The 27860-nt window shown below is 55.6% G+C and overlaps 1 protein-coding gene and 1 long non-coding RNA gene across 2 annotated transcripts; one reads left to right on the top strand and one right to left on the bottom strand.

Moving 5' to 3' along the window:
• The first annotated feature begins 15229 nt into the window (after positions 1-15229).
• On the top strand, positions 15230-18779 carry LOC140635981 (uncharacterized). The gene is made up of 2 exons (XR_012033369.1): positions 15230-15506; positions 18437-18779. It is a non-coding gene; the product is annotated as an uncharacterized lncRNA (long non-coding RNA).
• On the bottom strand, positions 15801-17950 carry GPR25 (G protein-coupled receptor 25). The gene is made up of 2 exons (XM_072828505.1): positions 16881-17950; positions 15801-16641 (listed from the first exon to the last, which is right to left on the bottom strand). Exons 1-2 carry the CDS (start codon positions 17948-17950, stop codon positions 15801-15803), a joined length of 1911 nt encoding a protein of 636 aa, XP_072684606.1.
• Positions 18780-27860: the final 9081 nt, after the last annotated feature.

The raw sequence follows: 27860 nt of genomic DNA, 5'->3' as shown, positions 1-27860 counted from the left end.
TTTTTTAAATTTTATTTATTCACAAGACACACAGACTGAAGCAGAGACCCAGGCAGAGGGAGAAGCAGGCTTCCCGCGGGGAGCCTGATGCAGGACTCGATCCCACGACCCCGGGTCACGACCTGAGCCATCCGTGGAGCACCCCCCGGGTGCCCCAAGGGTTTGTCTCTTATTTTTTTTAATTTTTAAAATACTTTATTATTCATGAGAGACAGAGACCCAGGCAGAGGGAGAAGCAGGCTCCATGCAGCGAGCCCATCGTGGGACTCGATCCCGAGTCTCCAGGATCACACCCTGGACTGCAGGCGGCGCTGAACCGCTGCGCCACCCGGGCGCCCCAAGGGCTTGTCTCTTAAAAGCAGGAGCTGGCGATCCTAATGTTTACGCGAAGTCTCCTGACCTGCACCCATTTGCTTCTTGGAGGAGGAACGCGGAAGGGGTGCGGCGAGGTGCGCGCTCCTGGGGCGGGCGGGGCGGGCGGGCAGGTGCGGGCGGCGGACGCGCGGGCCGCGGGGGCCGGGAGGGGGCGCTCCGGGGCGAGGCGGCCCAGCGCCCAGCAGGTGTCCCCCCCTCGGGGGCTGAGGGGGCGCGGCTCCCCCCGCCGCGTGGCTGTTCCTGGGAAGGGGTGGCGGGGTCTTGGCTTTGTGCGGGGCGCGGGCGAAGGCAGGGGACCCACCCGGCGGCGCCCTGCAGCTCAGCCCCTGGAGCCCCGGGGGGGAGGGGGGGCTGTCTACACCGCGGCGGCCCTCCGCACGCTGGGGCGCAGGTGTCCTTGGGCTCCCCGGGGGCTGAGGGAGAAGGATGAGCCGCTTCTCGGCGCCCAGACTGTGCCCCGTCGATGCCCTCTGCGAGGAGCTTTCTGGAAAGCCCAGCATGACTCGCGGCCGCTTCCTCTGCCGACCGCATCCTGGCGCGCGGGGGCGGGGGCGGGGGCGGGGGCGGGAGGGGCGCTGCCGGGGCCCGACGCGTGTGGGCGGCCGGTGGGTGGGGGGACCCGTGGGAGCTGCGGGCACCCCCAGGGGCCACGCGGCGGGGGGGTCGCTCCCCTGCTCAGGTCAGAGCAGCTGGGGCGAGACCCTGCGTCTAGAGGGCGCTTGGGGCTCAGGGCAGACCCTGGGGGGGGGGCGCTCACACCACCCCTGCACGGGTGGAGCAGGGCCCGCCTCCCCCAGCCGCGGGGTCCTGGCCGGCACTGCAGGGGCTGCCGCGTGCCACCAGGCCCTGTCCCCGCGAGCGCCTGCCCCTCACCCCCTCCCTCTCTCCCTCCCTCCTCCCTTTCACTGCTCCTCCTCCCCTCCCTCTCCACCCCTCCCTCCTCCACCTCTCCCTCCTCCATCCCTCCCTCCTCTACCCCTCTATCTCCACCACCCCTCCCTCTCCACCCCTCCCTCCTTCACCCCTCCCTCTCCACCCCTCCCTCCCCTACCCCTCCCTCTCCACCCCTCCCTCCCCTACCCCTCCCTCTCCACCCCTCCCTCCCCTACCCCTCCCTCTCCACTTCTCCATCTCCACCCCTCCCTCCACTCCTCCCTCTCCACCCCTCTGTGTCCACCCCTCCCTCCTCCACCCCTCCCTCCTCTCCCCCTCCCTCCCCTACCCCTCCCTCTCCACTTCTCCATCTCCACTCCTCCCTCTCCACCCCTCCCTCCTCCACCCCTCCATCTCCACGCCTCCCTCCTCTACACCTTCCTCTCCACCCCTCCCTCCTCCACCCCTCCCTCTCCACCCCTCCCTCCTAGCCCCCAGGGCCGCCAGAGGATTCCACAGGACTGGTGGAGCGCCTCTGCGGAGCCCTGGCCCCCAGAGCCCCTCCTGCCCCTTCCTCTGAGGCACAAGGCCCGTTGCAGCCTGTCCTCCGCGGTGGGGCCACCAGGGGGCGAGGGCTGACCGCGCTTGGGTGTGGCGGGAGGGGGTGGGGGGACGCCCTGGTGCCCTGCCCGCACCCCGGAGGAAACAGACCCTGCGGGTGAAGAGTGGAGCTGCCCCGCCTACCTAGCCTGACGCTGCCTTGCTGCCCAAGGCCGGCCGGGGAGGTCGGGGACCCTGTCTCTCCGGGGCAGATGCCCCCCCTCACTGCAAGCCCCAACCCCCAGCCTACCTTCCCTGCCCTGGGGTCACTGTCCCGCAGTGTCACGCCCTGGTCTCTGGCCATCCTTTGTTTCTAGAGACGCACAGGGAATTGGAAACTTTAAGGAAAGAGAGTGAATTAAAATTAAAAACAATCCAACCACGAAGACAGAAAGCTCAATACCAGAGCAGTGATGATTGTGGGGCTTGCAACTATGGCAGAGACCAGTATCCCCACGGGCGGCCGCGTGGGGCCTGAGGGCACCTCTGCTCCTCACCCCCCTTCCAGTGCTCCCGGAGAAAGCCCATATCTGCTACAGGTCAGCCTGGTCCCCACGGGGTTGCCTCCCTGGCCGGGTGAGTGTGGTGGAGAATTCCCAGGCCCCTGGTCCAAGTCCCTGTCTGAGCCGCACCCCAGGTCATGAGTTCGAGCCGCTGGCAGGGGCGTGAGAAAGGTGGAGGGCGAGAGTGGGGGCATCTGCTGCTCTGATCCGGGCCGGACCATCAGAACCCTAATAACCAGTTGCTTTTCTCAAAAGCCTGGAGACAGGGGTGCTCTCCAAAGTAGCACCTGACTTACTTGGGGCCAGGCCCTCACTTTACCTGGTAGGTGGTTATTGAGCAGCTCGGTGACATAATTTAGGAAACGTGTGCAAAGTGTGTGTTTTGGAGTCGGACGGACAGCCTCGGTTTCTTCATCGGTTACATGGGGATGCTGGGCCCCGGTGTGGTTGTGGTGAGGACGGTGAAATCGTGTAGATAAGGTGCGTTTCAGCATTATTTAACTATTGAAATCTCTCCACCCCGCATGGGGCTCCAACTCATGACCCTGACTCCACGGACTGAGCCAGCCAGGCGCCTGGGAATGGGAGCAATTTTTTTTAAAAGATGGGCTTCCCCCACACACACACATTCCTAGTCTTAAAAGAAAAATAAGTTCTTCCTCACACCCTACACTCAGGGAAAAGAAAGAAAGAACCAAGAAAAAAGGAAAGAAGCTTCTGCATAATAATTATATCTTCAGTGGTCCAAAGCTGTTTACGGGGTACCAAGTTTCACTTCCTGTGGTTTAGCTGCTCGAGGCTTCAAAAGGCCACCCTCGTCCTGTGACCAGGCCTGGGTCTGGGGCCTTGGCATAGATTAACCAGAAACAAATTCCTGCCTCCCACCTCTGTCTCCTCTCAGAATACTCTAGTACGATGAGAAAGGGAGAGAAAGGAGGAGGGTTTCCTTGGGGTACAGTGCTCTGGAAGTCAGTTTGAAATGATCCCCAGAAGCTACATGTGACCTCTTCATACCTCCCACCCCAAAGCTCTTACCCCAACCCCTCTGTGACTGGTCAGTGCATTTTCATCTCTCTGTCCATGAATTCACACTCTAGAGCATTCTCTGCTAGCCCTGTGGGCGGTGGGCAGAGAAGGGGCTTAGGGCTTGGAGTCGGTCCCATGGACTGGCTGGAAGGCACCGAGCAGGGTCTGGTGGAGGATCTGGAAGCCGAGTTGAGCTGGGTGTCGGTGATGGGCAAGAGCCCCTCTCCCTCAGGGGAGAGGAGGCCACTCAGTTTGTCCAAGAAACTTCGAATACGTCTTGGACGCTGGAAAGTGGGTGATGCCTACTTTCTCTCCTTGCCCACGGCTAAGAGCTGGGATTCCAGCAGGCACAGCTGAGAACCCGAAAGGCAGTCTCTATATGGTCCAGAGCCAACGGTGAGTTCTTCTGGGGGCGGGGGGGAGGTGGCCTAGGGGCTGGGGGACGGGGACCAGTTGAGCCTTATTTATCATTTCCACGCGGGCTTTTTACTGTGAAAATGTATTCTTTACTCATATGCAACTTCTGCAATTTAAAATTAGTAGTTTAGGATCCCTGGGTGGCTCAGCGGTTTAGCGCCTGCCTTCACCCGGGGCGTGGTCCTGGAGACTCGGGATCGAGTCCCATGTCGGGCTCCCTGCATGGAGCCTGCTTCTCCTCTGCCTGTGTCTCTGCCTCTCTCTTTCTGTGTCTCTTGTGAATAAACAAACAAATAAATAAAATCTAAAAAATAAAACAATAAAGAATTTTGCTAAGGAAACAAGGAAATGTTGATAATCAGCAAGTCTAGGTGATGGATAATGAGAGTTCATTACACTAGACGCTTTCTTTTTATTTCTGTTGGAGAGTATTCACAATAAAAAGCTTTAAACTATTATTTTAAACTACTAATTTTATTTTTTTAAAGATTTTATTTATTTATTCATGAGAGAGACAGAGAGAGGCAGATCACAACCTGAGCCAAAGACAGACGCTCAACCACTGAGGCCCCCCAGGCGTCCCTTTAGCAAAATATTTTAAAGGAAATCCCAGACATGGGGCATAGCACTTCTAAATGTTTCAGAGTGCATCCCTGAAAAATAAACTGGGCACTTTTCTTACATAATCATGGTCATTATCACAACAGCCCCTTAATACCACCTGATACTAGGTCACAGTCAGAGTTCCCCGATTGCGCCAACACTGTCTTCTAAAGTTGATGTTTTTATCTGGGTCTAAGTGAGTTCTACACATTGTATTTGGCTCTTTTAATTTTGTGTAGGTTCCCTTCACCCCACTTGACTGTTTTGTTTTTTTATCATGTCGGTGACTTGTTGAAATCGGGTCACTTTTCTCATAAAATGCCCTACATTCTGTATTTTATCTGCTTGCCTTCTTGCGTCATCATTGCACTTGCTCCTGACCTCTATATTTCCCATAACCTGGAAGTCATCCCCCATCCCCATCCTCACAATCCTCTGTTGTCACATTGTGTTTTCTCCCTTCTCACTGAGAACTAATCCCTGAGGTGACATGTTAGCATCTTGTAATAATCCAGCTCTCGCCTCGTGGTTTTAGCATCTACCCGTGATTGTTCCCTGAATCAGTGACTGGCTTAGAGGTTGCAAAAGATGACTTTCTGTTTCTATTTAAAATAATTTTTTTCTTAAACAGCAGCAAACTTCCTATGATGTGAGCAACCAGCTTCTTATTGACCTTCCAAATTCAGACTATAATATGAGAAATCTCCCAAAAGGTGCCCATATTGAATTTTTTTTTAGATTTTATTTATTTACTTATTTGACCGAGAGAGAGAGAGAGAGAGAGAGAGAGAGCACAGGAGCAGGGGCAGAGAGAGAGGGAAAGAGCAGGGAGCCAGACTTGGGGCTTGATCCCAGGAACCCCAGGATCATGACCTGAGCTGAAGGCACTTAATGGACTGAGCCCCCCAGGCGCCCCAATGATTTATTATATATTTTTTAAGATTTTATTTATTTACTCACGAGAGACACAGAGAGAGAGAGAGAGAGAATGGCAGAGACACAGGCAGAGGGAGAAGCAGGCTCCATGCAGGGAGCCCGATGTGGGACTCAATCTTAGGTCTCCAGGATCATGACTTGGGCCAAAGGCAGATGCTCAACCACTGAGCCACCAAGGCGTCCCTGATTTATTATATTTTGAAATAACTTCCCTATTCACACAGCACTCGGAGGAGCCGGTGCTCTGCTCTGAGTCTAAGAGTACCTTCCAGAGGGCCGAGAGTATGTGTGCGTGGAGCTCCATTGGTACCAGACCACAGAGAAACAGGTTCTTAAGCGTCAAAAAGGGTTTATCAAGTGGGCTAATAAATGAATATTACTTTCAGACTTGATGTTAGTTGTTTTTCTCGCCTTGTCTTGCCTCGATGGGCTTGATCATAGTGATGGATGTGGCATGGTCGAATTGTTGACTTTCTGTGTGTGGGTGGGCTGTTTTGCCTTCATTCTTTGTTTTTTTTTTTTTTTTTTTTAAAGATTTTATTTATTTATTCATGATAGTCACACAGAGAGAGACAGAGAGGCAGAGACACAGGCAGAGGGAGAAGCAGGCTCCATGCAGGGAGCCCGATGTGGGACTCGATCCCGGGTCTCCAGGATCGTGCCCCGGGCCAAAGGCAGGCGCCAAACCGCTGCGCCACCCAGGGATCCCTGCCTTCATTCTTTGATTTTTAATTGATGGATATATGCTTTCAACCTTTTAGTGGGTGCGTTTTATAAAATATTTAAAAAATTTTAAGAGTAGTAAATTAGCTAAGAATCTGGAGAACAGGTTGGGGCTGTAATCATGGGGCTGTGGACCAAAGAGGCCCCATCATCCAAGCCCCACTCGGGGCTGGGACCTGGCCTGCAGCAGCCTGACCATCCCTTGCTGGACACGGCACCTCAGCCGCGCTGTTGCAGTGCATGAGGCTCCCGGCCCAGCTCAGGTCAGAGAATGTTCTGGGCTCTTCAGGACAGTCCCAGCCCCGAGGGACAGAATAACCAGAGTCTACTCACAGGCTTTCACTCAAGGGAACCTGGTGGTCAATCAATTCTCTGGAAACCAATAATATACAAAATTGATTTATTCACAGAATTATGTACAGAATTCTTCATATAATTTTGAGTTTCCAGAAAGAGGAAAAGAAAAATAACATTTTGCCCACAATTAAAAGTCTGCGTGGCTTTTATTTCGTCGATGCCAGGAAGCCTACACTTTCCATCTTTTCTGTGTGTGGGATGAAGACTCAAGTTGCCAGTGATTATTATTCTTCAGGGGAACTAGGAATCTTCTTAATTTCTCTAGTCCCACGGCCTTGCTGATGAAACCGATGCATGGCAACTGCAAAATAAAAATATGTTGAATCAATGAGTTTAAGAGGAGAGATCCAAAGCCACGGTTTAATTCAATTCCATTTAATAAGTAGTTTGTGTTGTTTCTTTAACTCCCAATAATTAGAGTAAACGTCTAATGCTTAATATGGGTCACGTAGCCCTCAGCACTTCATATTAACACAGGTAACTCTTGCATGAGCCCAGTTAGATGAGAAGCACTATTCTGGTTTTACAGATGAGGATTTTGAAGCGGAGAGGACTGAACACCTTCCACGGGGAACAAAGAAAGTGAGAAGCAGAGCTGGGGCTTTGACGCAGGCCCTGGCCCCAGCTTGTGCACTAAGGTCCTATGTTACAAGGACCTGTGTTTCCCGGTCGGAACCTTAGGATCTGAAATAATAATCAATAATTATTGCCATGCACTTAATTCCATGAATGTGCTGGGCTACTTTCCAAAGTGCTTCCAAAGGCATTGCCTGTGAATCCCCAGCTGCTGCTCTTGAGGCGAGGGGCTTCCCTGTCCTCACGGAGAGAAGCCCTAGCAGGTGACGGGATCACAGGGGGCAGCACAGGCCATGAGCCTGAAGGAGAAGCAGCAGGTGGCAGGGAGGTTTGTTCAGTTTGGAACATTCAACACCCGTCCTCACCCGTCCTCACCCGTCCTCATGGCAAAGATGCTCGCGGCAGCATGTTTATCAAAGTGAAAGCTCCTCAGCAAGTCGAATGTGTAATACGGAGGGTGGGTTATGGCTCATCCACAGAGAAAGGGAAATCTTCAAAAGTCACCCTTAGGAAATCTATCTAGCAGCATAGAAAAAAATTTATGGTATATTCTGGGGAGGAAAAAATTCCCCAAAGCAGACCATCTCGTGATTCCAGCAATGTAAAATGTGACCACGACAGAGAAGGGTTGAAAAGACAATGAGCAACATGAAAATTACTGCAATTAGGGTGGAGGGTCTGGAGTTATTCTACTCTTAATATGACATTCTCTTCCTTTATGGTGATTGTAATTTAAAAAATGAAACCTGAGAAGATTTAGAACAATAGGTTATTTTAAAAAAAGGAAGAAGAAGAAAACACCTAAGACTTTGCTTAAAAAAGTAGAAAGAATTCAGCAGGACTTGTGCCCCCTTCTACACTGTGACTTTGTGCACCTAGGATCCAGTGTGGGGACCACGGCAGGCACGACCTGCTTGTTCTAGGGTGGCTGGGGGCTGAGGCCAAGAGACAAAGTGGATGAGAGATGAGATGCGAGTCTGAGCATCATGAAGACAGTCATTTTCAGAGTAGGGTGAGCAAGATTAATCACCCTGTGTCTGGCACATCTCCCCGGGGCAAACCACAGCCTCCACCCAGACACTCGCAGCCGTTGTCTCAGATCTGTACTTCAGGCTTTACTGCCCACCAAAGCCAAGGCCCCTCGGCTTTCACTTACCAGCTAGGGCTACCCAAGCAACGTGGGGGTGGGGCAGGGGGCGTTGTGCACGGTTTCTCCCCGTTTTGATCCCTTGCCTCAGCACAACTGCAAAGAATGCCATTCACCCTCTCATGCTGATGCCCAAGCTCTCCTTAGTGAGGGGCCCCTGATTCTATTAGTCTGGGTTCTCCAAAGAAACAAGATAAATATATCTATTTTTTAAGGGTTTTATTTATTTATTCATGAGAGACACACAGAGAGGGGCAGAGACATAGGCAGAGGGAGAAGCAGGTTCCATGCGCGGAGCCCGATGTGGGACTCAATCCTGGGACCCTGGGGTCGCGCCCTGAGCTGAAAGGAGACGCTCCATTGCTGAGCCCCCCAGGTGTCCCAATAGATCATTATATGTATCCATCATATCTACAGATACATGTACACACATCTAACTCCAGCCATCTCTCAATCTACAGGCATTTATTATAAGACGTTGCCCCACACACTGCAGAGGCTGGTCTGCGAGATGTGTCCCGAGGTCTGCAGTTGGCAAGCTGGAGACCCAGGAGGGTCTATGACGTGGGGCCCATCCCAGTCTGAGTCCAAGGGAAGAAGACTGACGTTACAGCTTAGACAGTCGAGCAGAGAGTGGATTCCCTCTTATTCAGCCTTTTTGTTGCGTTTGGGGCTTTAGTGGGTTGGATCAGCCCCCTGCCTCCCACCCCCCCACACACACCCCACATTAGGGAGGGCAATCCTCTTTACTCAGGCTATTGATTCTCGTGTTAGTCCCATGCACGCCTACGGACACACTAAGAATAATATTTGACCAAATGTCTGGGTACCTTGTGACCCAGTCAGGCTCACCCATAAAATCAACCATCACTTAACCATTGATCTTTTGAGAACAGAAGCAAGGTCATTCAATGCAGCGCCAGGAATCGTGCGCTCAGCGGGCCATTTCGTTTAGTGCTGATGACGCTTTAGGGAAGATACTTGCACAAGTTATATAAACTCCCCAAGACTCTAATCTCTAGAACAGGACAATAAATTCTATACCTCATGAAATTGTTGCAGGAATTTGTAAGATGATATATATAAAACCTTTAGCTTGGTGCCTCTCATACAGTATGTGCTCAGTGAATAGTAGCTATCGTTTTCACATCTGCTTTGGAGCGACGTTGTAATCACCTGCTCTATATAAAACGTCTCTGGAGTAATGTCATAAGGTGGTGATCTTGTGTTCTTTTAAAGTTGGGCAGATACCAAATTAACAAATATTTTTAAAAATAATCATGCCTGGGACGCCTGCGGGGCTCAGCAGTGGAGGGTCTGTCCTTGGCTCAGGGCGTGACTCTGGGGTCCCAGGATCCAGTCCTGCATCAGGCTCCCCACAGGGACCCTGCTTCTCCCTCTGCCTGTGTCTCTGCCTCTCTCTCTCTCTGTCTCTCATGAATAAATAAATAAAATCTTAAAAAAAAAATCATGCCTGGTGGTATTTGTCAAGGGTGCCATCACACAGCTCCAGAGAGAATATACGTTTTTCAACAATTTGGCAAAATGCCCCAAAAGTCCTAAGCGGTTTATAATCTTTTTTTTTTTTTAAAGATTTTATTTATTTATTCATGATAGTTACACAGAGAGAGACAGAGAGGCAGAGACACAGGCAGAGGGAGAAGCAGGCTCCATGCAGGGAGCCCGACGTGGGATTCGATGCCAGGTCTCCAGGATCGCGCACCAGGCCAAAGGCAGGCACCAAACCGCTGTGCCACCCAGGGATCCCGCTGTTTATAATCTTTGATGACTACTTTCACCTCTAGGAATTTGCTCTTAAAAAAAATGAATTAGAAATGGTTGCAAAAATCTTTGTACAAGGACGTTCATCATAGAATTATTTATAAGAGTGAAAAACTGAAACAAGATTAGAGACTTCAGGGCGCCTGGCTGGCTCGGTTGGAAGAGCATGCAATTCTTGATCGTGGGGTCATGAGTTCACATCCCATGTTGGGTATAAAGATTCCTATAAATAAATAAACAAACAAACAAACAAACATACAAACTTAAAATATTAGGGGCTTGGTTACATAAGTGAGGTTATATTTCATATAGTGATGTATTGTTGTAACCTGAAAAACATATTTTAGAAAAACATCTAATGATATGATAAAATGTGACATATTGCTAAGTGGAGAAAGCAGGCTACAAAATAATGTATAAATGATGAGCTCCTGGCTGGTTCAGTTGGTAGAGCGTGTGACTCTCGATCTTGGATCATGTGGTCAAGCCCCACGTTGGGTGTAGAGCCTACTTAATTAAAAAAAAAAAAAAAAAAGGAAGTGCCAAAATAATGTATATAATATACATTCAACGTGTAGTCACTGAATGCCAGTTTTGTGCCAGGCACTCGGTATATACTTGGGAACATGACACACTCGGTCTATGGTCTCATGTAGATTGTCCCTAATTTAGCTGAAAAAAAAAAAGAAAAGTGTATACACATGTATATTATTTACAGACACAGAAAAATATTCGACAGTATCTTTTCATGGTGGAATAATGGATGTTTTTCATATTTTCCTGTAATTTCCATTTTTTACTGATAAAGAACCGGTGTTTCTTTAATTATTAGAAGAAAACTCTGAAAATGGCCCTGAAAAATTTTTTAGCTGAGTATAGTTAAGGCAGCGCATGACATCAGTTTCAGGTGTAGACCGTTGTGATTCCAGAGCCGTCCACGCGGGCTGTGCCCCCCATGGTGTAGACCGTAGTGATTCCTGAGCCCTCCACGTGGGCCATGCCCCCTGCGGTGGGGCTGCCGTCTGTCACCGTGCCACGCTGCTACGTGTCACCCGCCAGATTCCCTGCGCTCTGTGTTTTACTCCCGTGGCTTATTCACGTGCCATTCCAGATGCACAGGCCTGGATCTCCCACTCCCCTTCACCCAACCTGCCCATTCTCCCCACCCCACGCCCCGCAACCCCCAGTTTGTTCTGTGTGTTTCTAGGTCTGAGCCTGCTTTTTGTCTCTCTAGCCATTTGTCTTGTTTTCTTAGATTCTGCATGTAAGTGAGATTATATGGTACGTGGCTTGGAAGTTCTTAAAATGTTTGAGAGAGAGAGAGGCTGCGCCAGGGAGTGAGCAAGTGTGCGCTGGGTTCAGAACGGAGCGAAGGCCTCGCCGGGTGCCTGCAGGAAGCGGTGGCAGGGGGTGAGCGGGCAGGGGGCTCCACAGGGCTCTCAGCTGCAGGGTGTACTTCTCTGTGACCCTGACCGAGATTCCCCACTTGTCTGGTTCGTCAGTAAAGTGGAGCCGATCAGTCCTGCTTGCTACAGGGTCACGAGAACTGGTGAAATCGTGTGTGTGCTTCTTAAAAACTCGCGGCGTGTGGCACAGATGCAAGTGGTGCTACTATTACCCGGAGCAAGTGACTTGCCATCTCTGATCCTCAGCGTCCTCTCCTTAGAAGGGACAGAAAGGGTTTCTAGCTCTACAGGACTGTGGTGCAGTAAATGGGAGGCCGGCAGTGTCTGCCTTCAGGGGAGCTGCCACCACACACCCCAGGAGCACTTTCTGACTCTGGTGATAATGGGGAGGAAGAGTGACCTCTTTTGCTCTCACTTTGCCTCCTCCTGTCCCCTCGCTTGCCAAGCACTCCCTGGTCTTTCGGGGCGCGGGCCTTCCTATCCCTTGCCCCGGCTGCCTGGAGCTGGGGGTGCGGGCCGGGCTGGGGTGTGCAGCAGCTCAGCCCTGGTAAGGGAGGGCTTTAGATGAGAGAAGGGCACCCCCTGAGATGCCCTGAGTTACGTCTAGAGGCCTCCATTTGCCCCCAGAGTGACACGGGGGCTGAGTCATATCACCAAGTGCAGCTTTGCCAGCTCTGCCATTCTTCTGAACTCTTCAGATCACTCATCACCCTGGGGAGGGCCCTGGGTTCCCACACTGTGCCCTGAGAAAGAACCCAGGGGGGTCAAGGAAGGTGAGAAGAAAGCCCAGAATTAGTCACAGCATGAAATCAGAATCACAGATGGCAATGGTGCCCAGCCTTTGACCAGGTGCTGACCTTTTTTTAAAATATATATATTTATAATTTTTTTTAACCTTGAGTATAGTTGATGCTGACTTTTTATTTTTTTTTATTTTTTTTAATTTATTTTTTATTGGTGTTCAATTTACTAACATACAGAATAACCCCCAGCGATGCTGACTTTTTAAAAACCCAGAGCAGCTCCACCCTTCTCGCCTCCACAGCAAAGGCGGGGGCGGGGGTGGGGGGCAGGAGGTGGGAGGTAGGGGGTGGGGGACAGGCCGCCTGGAACAAGATCATCCCAAGGGCGGGGCTCATGTGGTTTGTTTGTCTAAAAGACCACAGCTTACAGCGACTTTCAAGAACACGACCGCCTCCGAGGACCCCGCCGCCTAGGCAGGCAGGCCGGGCTCCAGCCTTCAGGTGGAGGGGCTCCCGAGGCAGAGACACCCCAGGACGGGCGCTGGCTGCGGGAGGGCAGGCGGCCTCGCCGTGGCCCGGCGCCCTGGCAGGTTCACAGCCCTTGGACACTGCCCTTAAAAAAAAAAAAAGTTATAGAAAACGTGGAGAATAGAGAGACGGAGGGGAGGGATCTGTAGCTCCCACCTCCTGCGGCCGGCTGCTAACCGTGGCCCCCTCTAGGCCCCCCTGGGTGCCCTTCCATCAGACATCCCGTGGAATGCCTCGTCCTTCCTCCTGCTTCGCCACATGCTGGTTCATAGATGCTGTGGCTCTGAGGACCATTCCTTCCACGGGTCGGGAGTGAGCGCCTACTGCATGCCAGGCAGTCCCAGGGGCTGCAGCGATGAAAAGCCCACGAACTGCCCTCAGGGAACCTTCTGGGGAGAGAGGACCAACAACAAAGACAGAGGTAGAGGGAAGAGAAACGTCCCTGTGTCGCTTGAAACCTGTGCGGGAGAAAGAAAAGAGCAAAAGACGGTTTCTAGGCACAGGACATCGTGGCGCATGATGTTTTGCTTTGACCAACCCCATCCAAAAATGATCCATGGAGCTTGAAGTGAGTGGGTGTTTAACACATGCAGTTTTATTGACCTTCTTTTCTTGTAGCATCAATATTTTTCAGTCTCCCCGCTAAGCAACATCTTAAAGTCTGCGTAACAATAGCCCGTTGTTATATCGAGGCGGGCGTGACACCAGCAGACATTCCGGTTGTTCCCTTTCAGGCGAAGTCTTTAAGAATGTTTTATTTTATTTTATTTTATTTTATTTTTAAGATTTATTTATTTATTTGAAACAGAGAGAGAGTGTGGGCCGCCCGGGTGGCTCAGCGGTTGAGCACCTGCCTCGGGCCCAGGGCGTGACCCCAGGTCCCGGGATCGAGTCCTGCATCAGGCTCCCTGCATGGAGCCTGCTTCTCCCTCTGCCTGGGCCTCTGCCTCGCCCTCTGTGTCTCTCATGAGTAAATAAATAAAAGAGAGAGATGGAGCCCAAGCACAAGGCAAGGGGAAGAGAGAAGCAGGTTCCCCGCGGAGCAGGGAGCCCTACGTGGGGTCCAGCCCCGGGCCCCCGGGTCATGACCTGAGCTGAAGGCAGACGCTCACCGGCCTGAGCCCCCCAGGCCCGTTCGGGATGTTACAGCTGCGTGCATCGAGCTCCTCCTAGGCAGGACTGTTGTCCTAGGGGATGGCGGGCATGAAATCACGGGGTCGCAGCGAGGGGACGCTCGGAGGGACGGGACGTGGGTGTTTGCTAAGGCTCGGGGCGTTGGCGGGCAAGCTGCTGTCTAAGGGCCGCTGCCCAGCAGCTCCTCCCCGAACCTGCGCCTCAGCTTCCTCAGTGAAAACCCGAGGCTCTGGGCCGCTTTCCCTGCTGCGGGAGTGTAAGAAAACGTCCAGGGGACACAGGCAGCCTAAGTCAGTGACCCCCCGGGTGCAGGCGGGGAACCTTCTCCGCGCCCAGTGGCCACCGAGCAGTGGGAGGCGCCCGGCTGAGGAGCAGCAAGGAGGCTCCGGAAGGCCGCCCACACCCCGAAGCCGGCCCCGCACCCCGAAGCCCGCCCGTTGTCGGACTTCGGGAGCTTCGGGACTCACTGAGGCAGGAGCAGTGACCTGGAGCGAGCAGAATCCGGGAGCCAGTCGAAGAGCCGAGAAGTGCCTGCTCTGTAAGCTGACGCTGACGCTGGCCTCCCGACCCTGCAGCCTCGCACATGGCACAGAATCATTTTTCTTTTCTTTTTTTTTTTTGAAGACTTACTTATTTAAGTAATCTCTTCACTCAGTGTGGGACTCAAACTCACCAACCTGAGATCAAGCGTTACACGCTCCTTGGGCTGAGCCCGCAAGGGGCCCTGACGCAGCCTAACTTCTTGCCTCAGAGAGCGATAGTGAGGATTGGAAGAGCCACGGCATACTTGACCCCTTAAACTGTGACAGTGTCTGAAATTTGTCCTCCTGGCACCAGTGACCCCCAAGGCTGCAAGTTCTGCCTGTCTTGGGGGGTGTGGGAGGAACATGCTTTACATTTCTTAACAGCCTCACCTATGAGGGGCAGCTGACAGGTGGGGCCACAGTGGGGTGTGACGTTCAATCCACTTTAGTCCAACAGCCCCAAATGCTAAAGACGAATGCAATGGCATCAGGTAGGAGGTTAAGCAGCTTGAGGGGGGATGTCCGGGCTTCAGCCCCAACCTAGCACCCAAGTTGCTGACCTAAGTGGATGTTGCCTCCAAAGCCTGCGACTTCACGGTCTGGCTGCGAGGTGGTTCTCAAGGAGAATTCTGTTCCTTTCCCTGCCCTGCCTGACATTCCTTTAGGCCAAATCCTCTTAAATCAAAAGTATAAACACTGAATTCCCAAGCCCTCCAGAAACCTCAGAGGATAAGTCACAGAGTCAGAAAATGGACAGATGGTCCCTGAAACGATAGGAAAAAAGTGCCCACTACATATTCACAGTGACATATTTCCTCTTTGAAGTGACACCCGGCTAGCAGATACCCTTAAATCTTTTTCCCCCCTTCTCTGTAACCTTCAAAATGTGTGAAATAATAAAAGCAAAGGATCCGTTGCCTTCCTGTAGGATGACTGTGCCCACAACAGTGCAGCTAACTGTCTAGGTCCCTGACATCACACCAAATCCCAGTCGTCTGAGGTTAACCTCAGTGACTGGGTTGAATTTTGTCTGACCCAGGGCTGGATTCGCCTCGTGACACTCATTTCACCACCACCGCTCAAGTAAAGAAAGACATGATTGTCAAGCTCAGGGTAGCAACAGTTTTTATTGAGTAAAGGAGAACGGACATAGAAGGTTCTGGTGTCTCTGGCTGAGTGATAGGGCATCTGAATGTCTGATGAAAGATTTCAGAATCTTCTGCACAGAAGAAAGGGCCGAGGTGATTCCCTGGGTGAGTCTTTCAGCTTCGTGGGAATGGAGAGAGGGAACAGGACCAGGGCGGGCGCAGCACCGTCGGGGAAATGGTCAGGAGGGCTCAGCCGGCGGGCACTGGGCTGGTTCCCATGGCTTCGGGAGCTTCGAAAATGAAAATCTGAACCAACAGTGACTAATGGCACAGTGTAAAGAGCTACCAAGATGACTAAGTACAGAAGGGCTGCCAATTCCCGTGGCCTATAGAATTTTTTTGGAGAGAGACAGGGCCGGAGGCTCTGAGTTCCAGAAGGTGTTTCTCAGAAGGCAGCGGCTACTTGTAGGGGTTCGCTGGAAGCGCAGCCAGAGGCAGCCAGCAGCTTTTGGGGGGCTGGGGCTGGGGTTCGGCCAGCGCTCTCCCCCGCGGCAGAGCAGGAAAGCACCCGCGCACCTGCGGGTGGCCCGGCTGCTGTGCGCGCCCGTCGCGGAGGGGCCCGCTGCCCCGGGTGGAGGAACCGCTGCCTGGGCGGGCGGCTCGGGCGCGGGGTGGGGAAGGTGCGGGGTCGGGAAGGCGCTGGGGTCCTGGGGGAGCTGGAGCGGGAGGCCCTGGGAGGCCAGGCTGCTGTCCCGGGCGGAGGATCCGCTGCCCCCGACGGAGGAAGCGCTTGGCTGGCTTGGGCGCGGGGTCTGGAAGGTGCGGGGTCGGGAAGGCGCTGGGGTCCTGGGGGAGCTGGAGCGGGAGGTCCTGGGTGTCCAGGCTGCTGTCCCGGTTGGAGGAACCGCTGCGCTCGGCGGCTCGGGCGCGGGGTCGGGAAGGCGCTGGGGTCCTGGGGGAGCTGGTGCAGGAGACCCTGGGAGGCCAGGCTGTGCGCGTTGCCGTCGCGGAGGGCCCCGCTGTCCCGGGGGGAGGAAGCGCTGCGCTGGGCTGGCTCGGGCGCGGAGTCGGGAAGGCGCTGGGGTCCTGGGGGAGCTGGGGCGGGAGGTCCTGGGTGTCCAGGCTGTTGTCCCGGGGGGAGGAAGCGCTGCGCTGGGCTGGCTCGGGCGCAGAGTCGGGAAGGCGCTGGGGTCCTGGGGGAGCTGGGGCGGGAGGTCCTGGGTGTCCAGGCTGTTGTCCCGGGGGGAGGAAGCGCTGTGCTGGGCTGGCTCGGGCGCGGAGTCGGGAAGGCGCTGGGGTCCTGGGGGAGCTGGAGCGGGAAGCCCTGGGTGTCCAGGCTGCTGCCCCGGGCGGAGGATCCGCTGCGCTCGGCGGCTCGGGCGCGAGGTCGGGGTCGGGGTCGGGGTCGGGAAGGCGCTGGGGTCCCGGCGGAGCTGGGGCGGGAGGCCCTGAGTGTCCCGGCTGCTGTGCGCGCCGTGGCCGCGGAGGCCGGTCCGCGGAGCCCCCCTTACCCCGCCTGGGGGCCGCCGGGGCGCCTACCGCGCTCGCTCCCGGCACCCCCGGCCGCCGTCGTCCACGGGGAGCGAGGCCGCCGAGCTGCCCCCGCGCGCCGGGCGTCCCGCGCGCCCGCACAGCCCGCGCCAGGCCCGCGCGCGCAGCGAGCGGTCCAGCAGCAGGTAGATGAGCGGGTTGGCGCAGCAGCTGGCGAAGGCCAGGCAGGTGGCGAGGCCGAGGCCCCAGCGCAGCGCCAGCAGCAGGCCGCAGGGCAGCGGCAGCGCCCCGAGGCGCGCCAGGTGGAAGACGGCCCGCAGCACCCCGAAGGGCAGCCAGGAGCCCACGAAGGCGGCCTCGACGGCGAAGAGGATGCGCAGCGCGGTCGTGCGGGCGCGGCCCAGGCGCGGCGGGCGGCGCAGGCGGCGCGAGAGGAGGCAGGAGCAGAGCAGGCTGACGGCCAGCGGCAGCGCGCAGGTGAGCAGCAGCAGCGCCAGGCTCAGCGCCTGGAAGGCGTCGGACGGCTCCTCCCCGCACTGGCTGCCCGCGCCGCCGCGCAGGGGCCGCAGCCGCCGGGAGGCCAGCGAGGGCAGGCCGGCCAGCAGCGCGGCGGCCCACACGGCGCGGCAGGCGGCGGGGGCGCGGGGCCCGGGGCGGCGGGGGCGCGCGCGCGGCGGCCGGGCCACGGCCAGGTAGCGGCCCAGGCTCAGGCCGGCCTGCAGGAGCGCGCCCGCGCAGCGCGTGGCCGCCAGCGCGAAGCCGCTCAGCCTGCAGAGCGCGGCCCCGAAGGGCCAGCGGCCGCCCCGCGCCGCCGCCAACGCCCACAGCGGCAGCGGGAGCAGCAGCCCCAGGTCGGCGGCCGCCAGGTGCAGCGCGAACGTGTCCACGAGGCGCCGCGGCCCGCGCCGGCCGGCCAGCAGCCACAGCACCGCCGCGTTGCCGGGCAGCCCCACGGCGAAGGCCAGGAGGTAGAGCGCGGGCAGCAGGGCGCGGCCGTGGGGCAGCTCGGGGGCCGCGCACGGCTCCGGCGCCCCCGCGCCCCAGCCCCAGCCCGAGCCCGAGTAGTCCGCGGGCGCCGTCCCCGCGCTGCCGGCGCTCCAGGGCTCCGAGGGGCGCATGGCCGGGCGGACGGACGGCGGGACGGCGGGGGCTCTGGCCGCGGGCGGGCGCGCCCGGCACCTCCCTTCCTGCGCCCTCGGGGGGTGGTGGGTGGTGGGTGGTGGGTGGGTGGGCAGGAAGGGAGCGGCCCGGGGCGCCCGCCCTGCCTCCCAGCGGCAGCTTGCCAGAGGGGCCGCGCGCCCAAGGCCCCCCCCATCTGCCCTCAGCCCCACTCCGCTTGCCTCCTTCCCACGCCCCGAGCTGAGTTTCCTTTATTTCCATTACAGGCGACGGGAGAGAACCCCGGCTCAGGGCTTGGGGAGGTGCGGGTGCTGCCCCAGGCCTGCTGCAGGCCCCCCTGTCCTTTGAGAAAGAGGGTGCATGGGGTGCATGGGGGAGCCGGCCTGGGGTCCTACCTCCTGATGAGGAGTTGGCCACCCGAGGCGCCAGGCTCAGTGTCCCAACTCAAACGGTGGCTTTTTTTTTTTTTTTTTTGCCCCAACCAGGCCCTCCTGAAGCCACGTGGGAAGGTTGCAAACTAGAAAGGAAGAGATACCCGGACAGAAAGGAGATGGGCCTGGGATGGAGATCCCAGCACTTGTTTATCCGCCCTCCTCTGGCCACACCTGCCTGTTAAGCCACTCGTACCTGTGAACTCAGGACACAGGATGACTCAAGATTTAGCAGCAGAGGGACGCCTGGGTGGCTCAGCTCAGGGCCTGATCCCAAATCCTGGGATCAAGTCCCACGTCGGGCTCCTTGCATGGAGCCTGCTTCTCCTCCCTCTGCCTGTGTCTCTGCCTCTCTCTCTATGTCTCTCTTAAATAAATAAATAAAATCTTAAAAAAACTTTTTTTTTTTTTTTAAGATTTAGCAGCAGATCAGTTGTCTTTAATCAGGAGTCAGAAGCTTAGAGGGAGATGAGGTTCTTATGGGCAGAGAGAGTCGGGAGGATTCATGGGAGGGTAGGAACGGCACCTCACCTTGAAGGGGGTGACGGCCGCCCAGGAGGACAGGGCGGGCCAAGGAAAGCTTGCCCTTTCTACAGCAAGGATTCTGGGCCAACTCCCCAACTTTTTTTTTTTTAATGCTACCATGCAACAAAAGTTTTATTAACATTTTGAACAGCTATTGAGAAAACCAGCGATTCAGCTCTTACCGAAACTGGTAATTTCTAAACTTAAATTGGGGCAAATGGCTAGAGTGCAGAGCAATGCTGTCACACTAAGAATTCAAGATTGGAGAATTAACAGCCACCCCTCAGACGGAGAACCAGGTGGAGAGTTGACTCTTTCTGGATGTTGTAATCAGAAACAGTGCGGCCATCTTCCAGCTGCTTGCCTGCAAAGATGAGCCTCTGCTGGTCAGGGTCCAGATTCTCTTTTTTTTTTTTTTCTTTTTAAAAATTTTTTTATAGTATTGAAGTATTGTTGACATACCATCTATTAGTTTCAGGTGTATAGCAGGGATCTGACAGTTCTGTACGTTACCCAGCATTCACCACCACAGGTGCGCTTACCTCTGTCACCAGGCTATGTTGTTACAGTATTTCTGACTATATTCCCTATGCTGTTACTTTTCATTACCGGGAATTATTTGTTTGATACCTGGAAGTTGGTTCCTCGTAATCCCTTACATCCATTTCCCCCACAGTCTCCTCCTTGCTGGCAACCACCAGTTCTTTGTATTTATAAGTCTATATTTGATGTTTGTATGTTCATTTGTTTTTTTAGAATCCATATATAAGTGGAATCGAATGGCATTTGCTTTTCTCTGAATATTTCACTTGGCAGAACCTTGGTGTTTTTTTATGGATGGTTAATCTTCCATTTATATATCTACACACACACACACACACACACACACAGAGCATATAGAAGAGGGAGAGCGTATTATACACCACATTGCCGATGCCTGTTTGTCAGTTGGTGAACACTGGTTGTGGTTCTAGATCTCGGTTCATGTAAATAATGCTGGAAGGAACATAGGGGCGCAGATACCTTTTTGAATTAGTGTTTTCATTTTCTTTTTCTTTTTTTTTTTTGAGGAACTTCCATACTGTTTTCCACGGTGGTTGCACCTATTTCTATTCCCGCCAACAATACACAGTGGTTCCCTTCCCACCACATCCTCGCCAACACCTATTTCTTGTCTTTTTGATACTCGCCATTCTGACTGGTTTGAGGTGAACCCTTGTTGTACTTTTGATGTGCGCTTCCTTGATGATTAGTGATGCTGAGCATCTTTTTATGTGTCTGTTGGCCCTCTGTCTGTCTTTGAAAAAATGTCTACTCAGGTCCTCCTCTGTCCATCGTCTAAATGAGATTGTGGTTTTTTTTGTTTTTGTTTTTTTGTTTTTTTGTTTTGTTTTGTTTTTTGGTGCTGAGCTGTAGGAGTTCTTTGTATGTTTTGGATATTAGTTCCTTATTGGATATGTCATTTGCAGATATCTTCTCCCGTTCAGTAGGAGAGCATTTTGTTGGTGGCGTCCGTTGCTGTGCAAAGGCTCTTTATTTTGGTGTGGTCCTGATTGCTATTTTTTGTGTTTGTTCCGGGGCCAAATTCTTAGCAGACGTCCCTCCCAGGAGATGCTCTGTTGGAACCAATCCCATTCAGCACTGCCACCAGGAATCAGTGACTGACCTGTTGGGCACTCGGGTGTTGAAAATTTGAGGTGGATTATCAATTTTGATTCAGTTCACTTTAGCAGCGAGTTCATGTAGCAGGCAGTGTTCTGGGCATTGCGAGAGAGACGCCGTTCTCTACCTTAGAGGTTCCTCCTTTAGGCAGGCGGTTAGATACCCATGCAGCATATGCCGCGCCAACGTGCCAGAAGTCAGACTGATAAAGGGGAAAGTCCTCTTGGAAGTTAGAGGAAAGAGCGGTTACTTCTAACGGAAGGGTACATCAGAAATGGCCTTCCAGGAGATGACCCTGGAGTTCAGGTCCAGGAAGGAGCTGGAGGGTGAATTATAGCAGCAGGACCTGGGCCCAGTGACCAGAACCCAGGGTGGGAAGTGGGTGGCAGGAGAGGAAGCAAGAAGGATGATAGGGAGCAGATCTCAGGGCGATCTTGGTTTCATTCTGTAGGTGGTGGAGGCCACTGGGCATTCGTGAGTAGGGCATGACATCTGTCCATTTGGAGAAGGTCCCCAGTGGAACTGTGGATTGGACAGGGGAGAGGCTCGGGGCAAGGCGAGCCCAGCGTAGGCTGTTGTCACTATTTGTGTGGGGATAGGGAACATCTGGAGTGGATTAGTGGCCGTGGGGACAGAAAGGGGGATCTATTCAAGAGTTACCTGTAACATTGGGTGTCTCAGCAGAGAGGAGTCAGCGATAGGCCTGTGGCGGCTGTTTGGGAACCGTATGAATGCCGTCCTGCTCACTGGGGTCAGGGGTCACAGAGAAGCTTGGGCACGTGGGCGAGGCCAGGTGATGAAATACCATATGATCCGAGCCGGGACACTTCTGGGACCTGTAGTAATTACCTGTAGTAATTACCCCGGGCCATAAAGCAGACTGTTCTCTGCAAACTGGGACACAGAGTCACTCCAGCTGGAGGTCCCTGATGGCCCGTGGGGATCCCCAGGGAGTGGGAACGCTTAGGGGAGTCGGGCAGGCCTGTGTCCAGGCTTTCTCCAAGGTGGTTTCTCCCGGGCCAATTGCAAGGGGCGGGAGGGCCCGGCGGAGCAGAGGCCAGGGAGGGAGTGGGTGCTGGCCTGTCCCTCCAGGAGCATCCCAGCCCTCAGCCGGAGCTTCCTCCGAGGACCCAGCAGAGGGCTGGAAGCCCCTGGGGGCTGCTGGCGATTCGGAGCAGTTTTCTCGTGATCACCGGCTGCTGCTGAGTGGCACCCACTTCCTGGGGGGCGACAGGGCTGCAGCCCCCTTCCCTAGAAGGCTGGCAGGGGCAGTGCTTGCTTCCAGAGCCCGGAGGCAAGCGGGGGTGGGCCGGGAGCTGCTGGACTTCAGGCCCTTGGCCCCGTTCCTCCGTCGGGCAGGGAGAGCATGGGGGGTGTGAAAGCGAGGGGTGGGCAGCCGGGAGCTGCCAGGGGTAAAGCCGAATGGGGCAGGGGACGGAGAGGGGAGCCTCGGGAGGGGGCAGAGGGGGAAGGAGAAGTAAGTTGTTTATGAAAAACACCGATTCTTGCTTCCTGGGGCTGCGGTCTCTACCCAAGGGAAGGCAGGGCGGACTCGGGGCCTCCCTGCCTGTGGGAGGAGCATCAAAGGCCAGAGCTGCTCGGATTTCTATCCGACTTTCAGTGACCAAGGTCACCCCCTCGATTCTGCTCGCTTTTCCTCAGGGGGATCCCCCATAGGATCAGAAGCGAGTCCCCTACTAGGGCGCCCAGCCTGCTGGGGCCAGGAGCTTGGCTCCCCTGACAGGTGTCTTCGCCCTCCCCTGGTCCCGGGAGCCTCCTGGGACCCCAGCCCTGTCCTCTCTCTGTGACGTGGGCCGCCTTGCCTCGCCCACCGCCGTGGCTGCCCCGAGCCTGGAAACAGAGGACACACCTAGTGAGTAAATGTCGGAGGCTTGGCACTAGGTTGCTTTCAGGACCAGACGCATTTTATTTCTGTCCCTTTGTGAGCTACGTTATCTGAGCTCCCACAACTTCTTCCCCCAATTTTGATTTTTCTGCACGCGTGATCTTAGCCCTGTAAGAAAAATCTTGCACATTCTATTTGCCTCTTTCATCACAAAAGCCACACGGCGGGCTCGTCGACTCCAGACTGAGGCAGTCCGCCCAGTCCCGGGGCTGCAGCCCGGCCCGAGTACGAGGCTCACTCCCGAACTTCTTTCCAGCTGGAGGGGACACTCTATTTGCCATCCCCTTCTTCTTGGACTTTTTTTTTTTTCACATTCCATTTCAGATGTTCTCCACAAATCTTTTTTTGACACAACAGAGTCCTCACTAATCAGAATGTACACACTTTCATAGTTTGCTCTTCTCGATGCCATGTAGATCCACATTTTCCTATGTTGCTTACTGTTTATGTTTAATATGATGTTTCTAACATTTTGATTTCAGACATCTCCGATTTCTCCAGGGTTTTTTGCTGTTATAGAAATTCGTAGGGGCGCCTGGATGACTCCGTCGGGGAAGCATCTGCCTTCTGCTCAGGTCACCATCCCGGGGTCCTGGGAGCGAGCCCTCCCCCCGCCCCCCCCCCCCCCCCCCCCCCCCGCTCGGCACAGAGCCTGCTTCTCCCTCTGCCGCCTCCCCCCCCAGCCCCCCGCTTGTGTTCTCTCTCTGTCAAATAAGTAAATAAAATCCTAAAAAAAAAAATCTGTAACAAAAAACTGTGCTTGTGAACCTTCTCTGTCACTCTGTTCTCATAAATGCCCGTGTGAAGGTTCAACGCTATGAAAAGGGCTTGATACATATGCTTCTGGTGACTAATAATTGTATGGCTTCGCATGAGAGTTTTGGATTCAGTGCAATCCTGTCAGAAATATTCATCAGTAAGATACACTTTTTCCACTTTAATAGGTAATGAGGTAAAAACAGTTCATTTTTAATGTACATTTCTTTGAATATGAGATTGAAAGTCTCTGTACTTCATTCTTATGTGAACTGTCTAATCATATCCTTCATATGTTTATCTACTATACTTTTTACTTATATGAATTATTTAGGATTAAGTGTTGTCCCATTTAATTCAAACATTGTTCCAGACTTTTTTCTTGGCTGTGTTTCCTTCTAGTTTTACATTTTCCTATAGTCAAATTTGTTGCTCTTAGCAACTTCAGAGTTGAGGGTTTTTCTTTGATGAGCCAAAAACATTCAACTGAAAAAAAAAATAAAATAAAAACATTCAACTGTATTCTCGTTAAAAAATGATGTCCTAATGTCTCTTTTAATCCACCTAAACTGTAATCTTTCTGAGATTGCTATCCAGCTTTCCCCGGTATCCAATTAAAAAAATATTTTTAAAAACCCTGCACTCTTGGTGTGATGTGGAATTTATTGACTACATATCTTCTAGGTCATTGTGTCTGCTTGTGGTCAGTGGACGAACAGGACGGGTCGGGTTATTCGTGGCAGGAGGCAGGAGCAGGGCTTCTGTATGAGCCTCGTAAGCTGGCGGCCATGTGATCTGGGGCTCATGTCCTGTCTTTTTTTTTTTTTTTTTAAAGATTTTATTTATTTATTCATGATAGTCACACAGAGAGAGAGAGGCAGAGACACAGGCAGAGGGAGAAGCAGGCTCCATGCACCGGGAGCCCGACGTGGGATTCGATCCCGGGTCTCCAGGATCACGCCCTGGGCCAAAGGCAGGCGCCAAACCGCTGCGCCACCCAGGGATCCCTCGTGTCCTGTCTTAAAACAGGTGCGACTGCGTGGACCAGACTGAGTGCTGCAAAGGCCACGTGAGCCTCAGGGGGATGAAGGCCTGTCCGGGTGGGGGTGGGGGTGGGAGCAGGTTTCCAGGAGATGCCACCCCCGCCCCACCCGGGCTCTGCACCTGCCCTCCCGGCACCGTGCACCCCCCTGCACCCTCGGCCTGGGCTGCACCCCCACAGCGGACCGCGGTTGTTTGCATCTGTCACCTGCTGGTGCTGCCCCCTCCCCTGGGACAGGCCACCTTCTCCGCACTGCGGGTGAGCACCGCGAGGTTTTGGGGGTCACAGCTTGGGCCTCTACACGGGGACCGGCGGGGACTTTTCCATGATCTTACAGAAGCTGGTGTGGATCTTCCGTTATTTGCACTGGGAATCCAGAGCGAGATCATTCCCGCGGGGTGCGGTCTTTAAGCCCTCGATGACCCGCGTTCACTGGACCCGGTGTCACTGGTGCTGAGTCTCACGGGGTGACAGGGCCACTGACCCATCACAGGCTTGGCTGCAGCTGGCAGGGAGGGTGGTTGGCTTGGGGCCTGGGGCCTGGGCGGGTGGAAGGCCTTGCACAACTGTGTCCCGCGTGTCCACACCCCTCCTGGGAAGTGCTGACCCGGGACCGGGAGCCCGGCTTGTCCCCTCTGCCTGCGGCGGCAAGAGGCCCCACGGCCCCAAGGCCCACGGAGGGGCTGACACGGGGATGGGCCCCACCTGGGCGCCACAGGCCACGCAGAGTGTTTCAGCTGTTCGGTCGCTTCCGAAACTCTCAGGTGCTCAGATGGGGGGGCCTGGGCCAGGGGCAGGGGTGGTCTGAGCTGGCTGTGACCCCGTGACCCCGCAACCCCACGGCCGAGGGGTGTCAACTGAAGGCCCAGGAGGTGGCCGTGTGATGGCCTCGGGGCCTGGGGTGCCAGGGCTTGGCGGGGCCCTGGGAGGCCGGGGTGGGGGGTCGGGGGTCGGGGGGGTCAGGGGAGGCACCTGTCCAGGAGGCTGGGCTCCCGGCCTCCTCCGCCACCACTGCCCACAGCTCACAGGCTCTTTTCGGGGCAGATGCAAAACCCATCAAGAGCTTGAAAGCAGCGGCAGGGAAGCCCCTCGATATACAGTGGGCCCCAGGATTTGCCCGACGGGAAGTAGCGTTTCCTCCAGTGACTGTTGTGCCCACAGAGGCTTCTAGGCCAGGCCTTGCGGGCTCCTCGCGGACTCGCAGCGAGTTGCTCCGGGGACAGCGCGGCTTCCCGCTTTGCAGCAGTTCGGCGGCTCCCTGTGCGTTGGGGGCCCCACTGCGGGCTCTGCTGACCCCCCCAGGGCACCCCAGGCAGCTCGCTCCTCTGGCCGCGGTGACCCCTCGCTGCACCGCCTTAGACGAGGCTGGGCCAGGGCGGGCGACCCGTGAGCAGCAGGTCCGCGCAGGCGACAGGGGAGGCCTCGGTCGTGCCACCGACGGTCCCGGGTCACCCGGCAGCCTGGCCACCTCCTCTCTGCGCCCCCCAAACCATGAACTATACGAAAGTCCTTACAGGTTGATGGTTCATGATTGCTTGGAGGAGTTATTTTGAAATATCAAGTCTTTCTTGAGTTTTGCTGTGCCCGTTGGGACTTTTTGGGGTGGCTTTTAAAGATTCGATTTATTCATTCCTGAGAGACACAGAGGCAGAGGCCCAGGCTGAGGGAGAGGCCGGCTCCCTGCGGGGAACCGACGCGGGACTCGATCACAGGACCCCGGGGTCCGGCCTGGGCCGGAGGCAGACGCTCCACCGCGGAGCCCCCGGCGCCCCGGGCCTGCGGTGCTTGCCTCGGAGCCGTTGGGCGGCCGCTGAGAGCCGCTGGCGCCCGGGGCCGAGACGCCGAGGTGGAGGTCGGCGGGGGCCTCACGCTGGGCCCACGAGGCCTCCCGGGCCGACGCGGAGCAGCACCGGAGCCCCAGGGCACCCGAGGCCAGGCGGCCGCGGTGCGTGGGGCAGACGTGGACTTAGGGAGGCCGTGCTGGAGCTCAGAGCTGGAGCACGGGCTGTGGGCACCGGACACGAGGACGACCGCGGATGGCGGGGAGACAGGACCGGAGGCTGTGCGGGCGCCAGGGACAGAGACCGTGGGGGCTTCGGCCGGGGTGGCCACGTGTGACCCAGGGAGTGGGGTCTGCTAGGGGGTTCAGGCCCGGTGCTAGACCGTGTGCCTTGGGGACGGTGGCACTGGCCGGGCCGGGCCGAGGTGGCACCGCACGGGTGGGCCGGCGAGCGGGTCCTGGAAGCCTCGGAAGGGAAGGGGGGCGCAGGGCACACGACGAGCTAAAGGATGCAGGGGAACCGAGCACCTGTCCAGGCCCCGGCGGCTCGTCCAGCTGCACCTGGTCCCCCGAGTGGTCTGTGCGGAGCAGAGGGAGTCAGACCGGTTTGTACTTTTAGGGCAAAATCTTTATGGTCAGGAAGTTAGTGGTGGCCCGGGACGTGGGACTGAGTGTGGGTGGGGCTGTCAGTCTGGACTGGGCAGTCCTTTCAGCCATTCATCCGACAACTTGTGAAGACCTGTACTTAGGGACCGAATAGAAGGCGGAGGAGTCCACGCATGACCTGCCCAACACGCACGGATGTGTCCGTGGGCCTCCTGAGTGTTCCACGTCCGCCCTCTGTTTTATTTTTTTTTTTGATATTTTATTTATTTATTCATGAGAGTCAGAGAGGCCGAGACAGGCCGAGGGAGAAGCAGGCTCTGTGCAGAGAGCCCGATGCGGGACTCGATCCCGGGACCCTGGGGTCACGGCCTGGGCCCAAGGCAGACGCTCCACCGCGGAGCCCCCGGGCGCCCCCCACGTCCACCCTCCGATGAGACTGCACCCTTGGCCTTCTTCTGTCTGCTAGGAGGGGACAACAGCGGAGTGGCAAAGACCAGTGCCATCAGCTGTCCGTGGTAGAGGGCTGTGCCGCACAGGTGGCGGGCGCTGTGACACGTGGCCCGTGGAGGTCTCTCAGGCTCTCTCCCCGGAACCGAGGCCTCGGCAACTCGGAGCTCGAGTCTGAGGAAAACAGGGATGCGGCCTCTCACTGGCTGATAATGTAACACAGCCTTAGGGGCGCCCGGGGGCTCCGCGACGGAGCGTCTGCCTCCGGCCCAGGCCGTGACCTCAGGGTCCCGGGATCGAGTCCCGCGTCGGGCTCCCCGCATGGAGCCTGCTCCTCCCTCTGCCTGTGTCTCTGCGTCTCTCTCTCTGATGAATAAAATCTTTAAAAAAAAAACAAACCTAAAACAGAAACACGAAGACCCCCTTAGCAGCTAGTGAGAGAAGAGCTCGCGTGCCCCGTGCTGTGGGTGCGCCCTCTGCCAGCGCCGGCCTTGAGCAGATGCTCGTCAAGGTCTAACCGCGTCCGCCTGACACGGGGTCCCGATGAACAGGACCTTCCATCTTTGGGACCTTCGTTCTTGCACCTAATTACGGTTTCCTGGGTCAGTTTGATCAACCTTTGGCAGAATCGGCTCCTTGGCGCCACGTCTCTCATCTCTCCATCCTTCTCCTCGCAGGAATCCAGCCGTTAGAACGGCCACGCCCGGCCTGATGCAGCTCTTGCCGAGCTGGTGCTGACTGGTCCCGAGGCAGG

The sequence above is a fragment of the Canis lupus genome, chromosome 6, assembly GCF_048164855.1.
Source record: "Canis lupus baileyi chromosome 6, mCanLup2.hap1, whole genome shotgun sequence".
In the NCBI taxonomy this organism is placed as follows: domain Eukaryota; kingdom Metazoa; phylum Chordata; class Mammalia; order Carnivora; family Canidae; genus Canis; species Canis lupus.
This window is presented reverse-complemented; position numbering and strand designations above follow the sequence as displayed.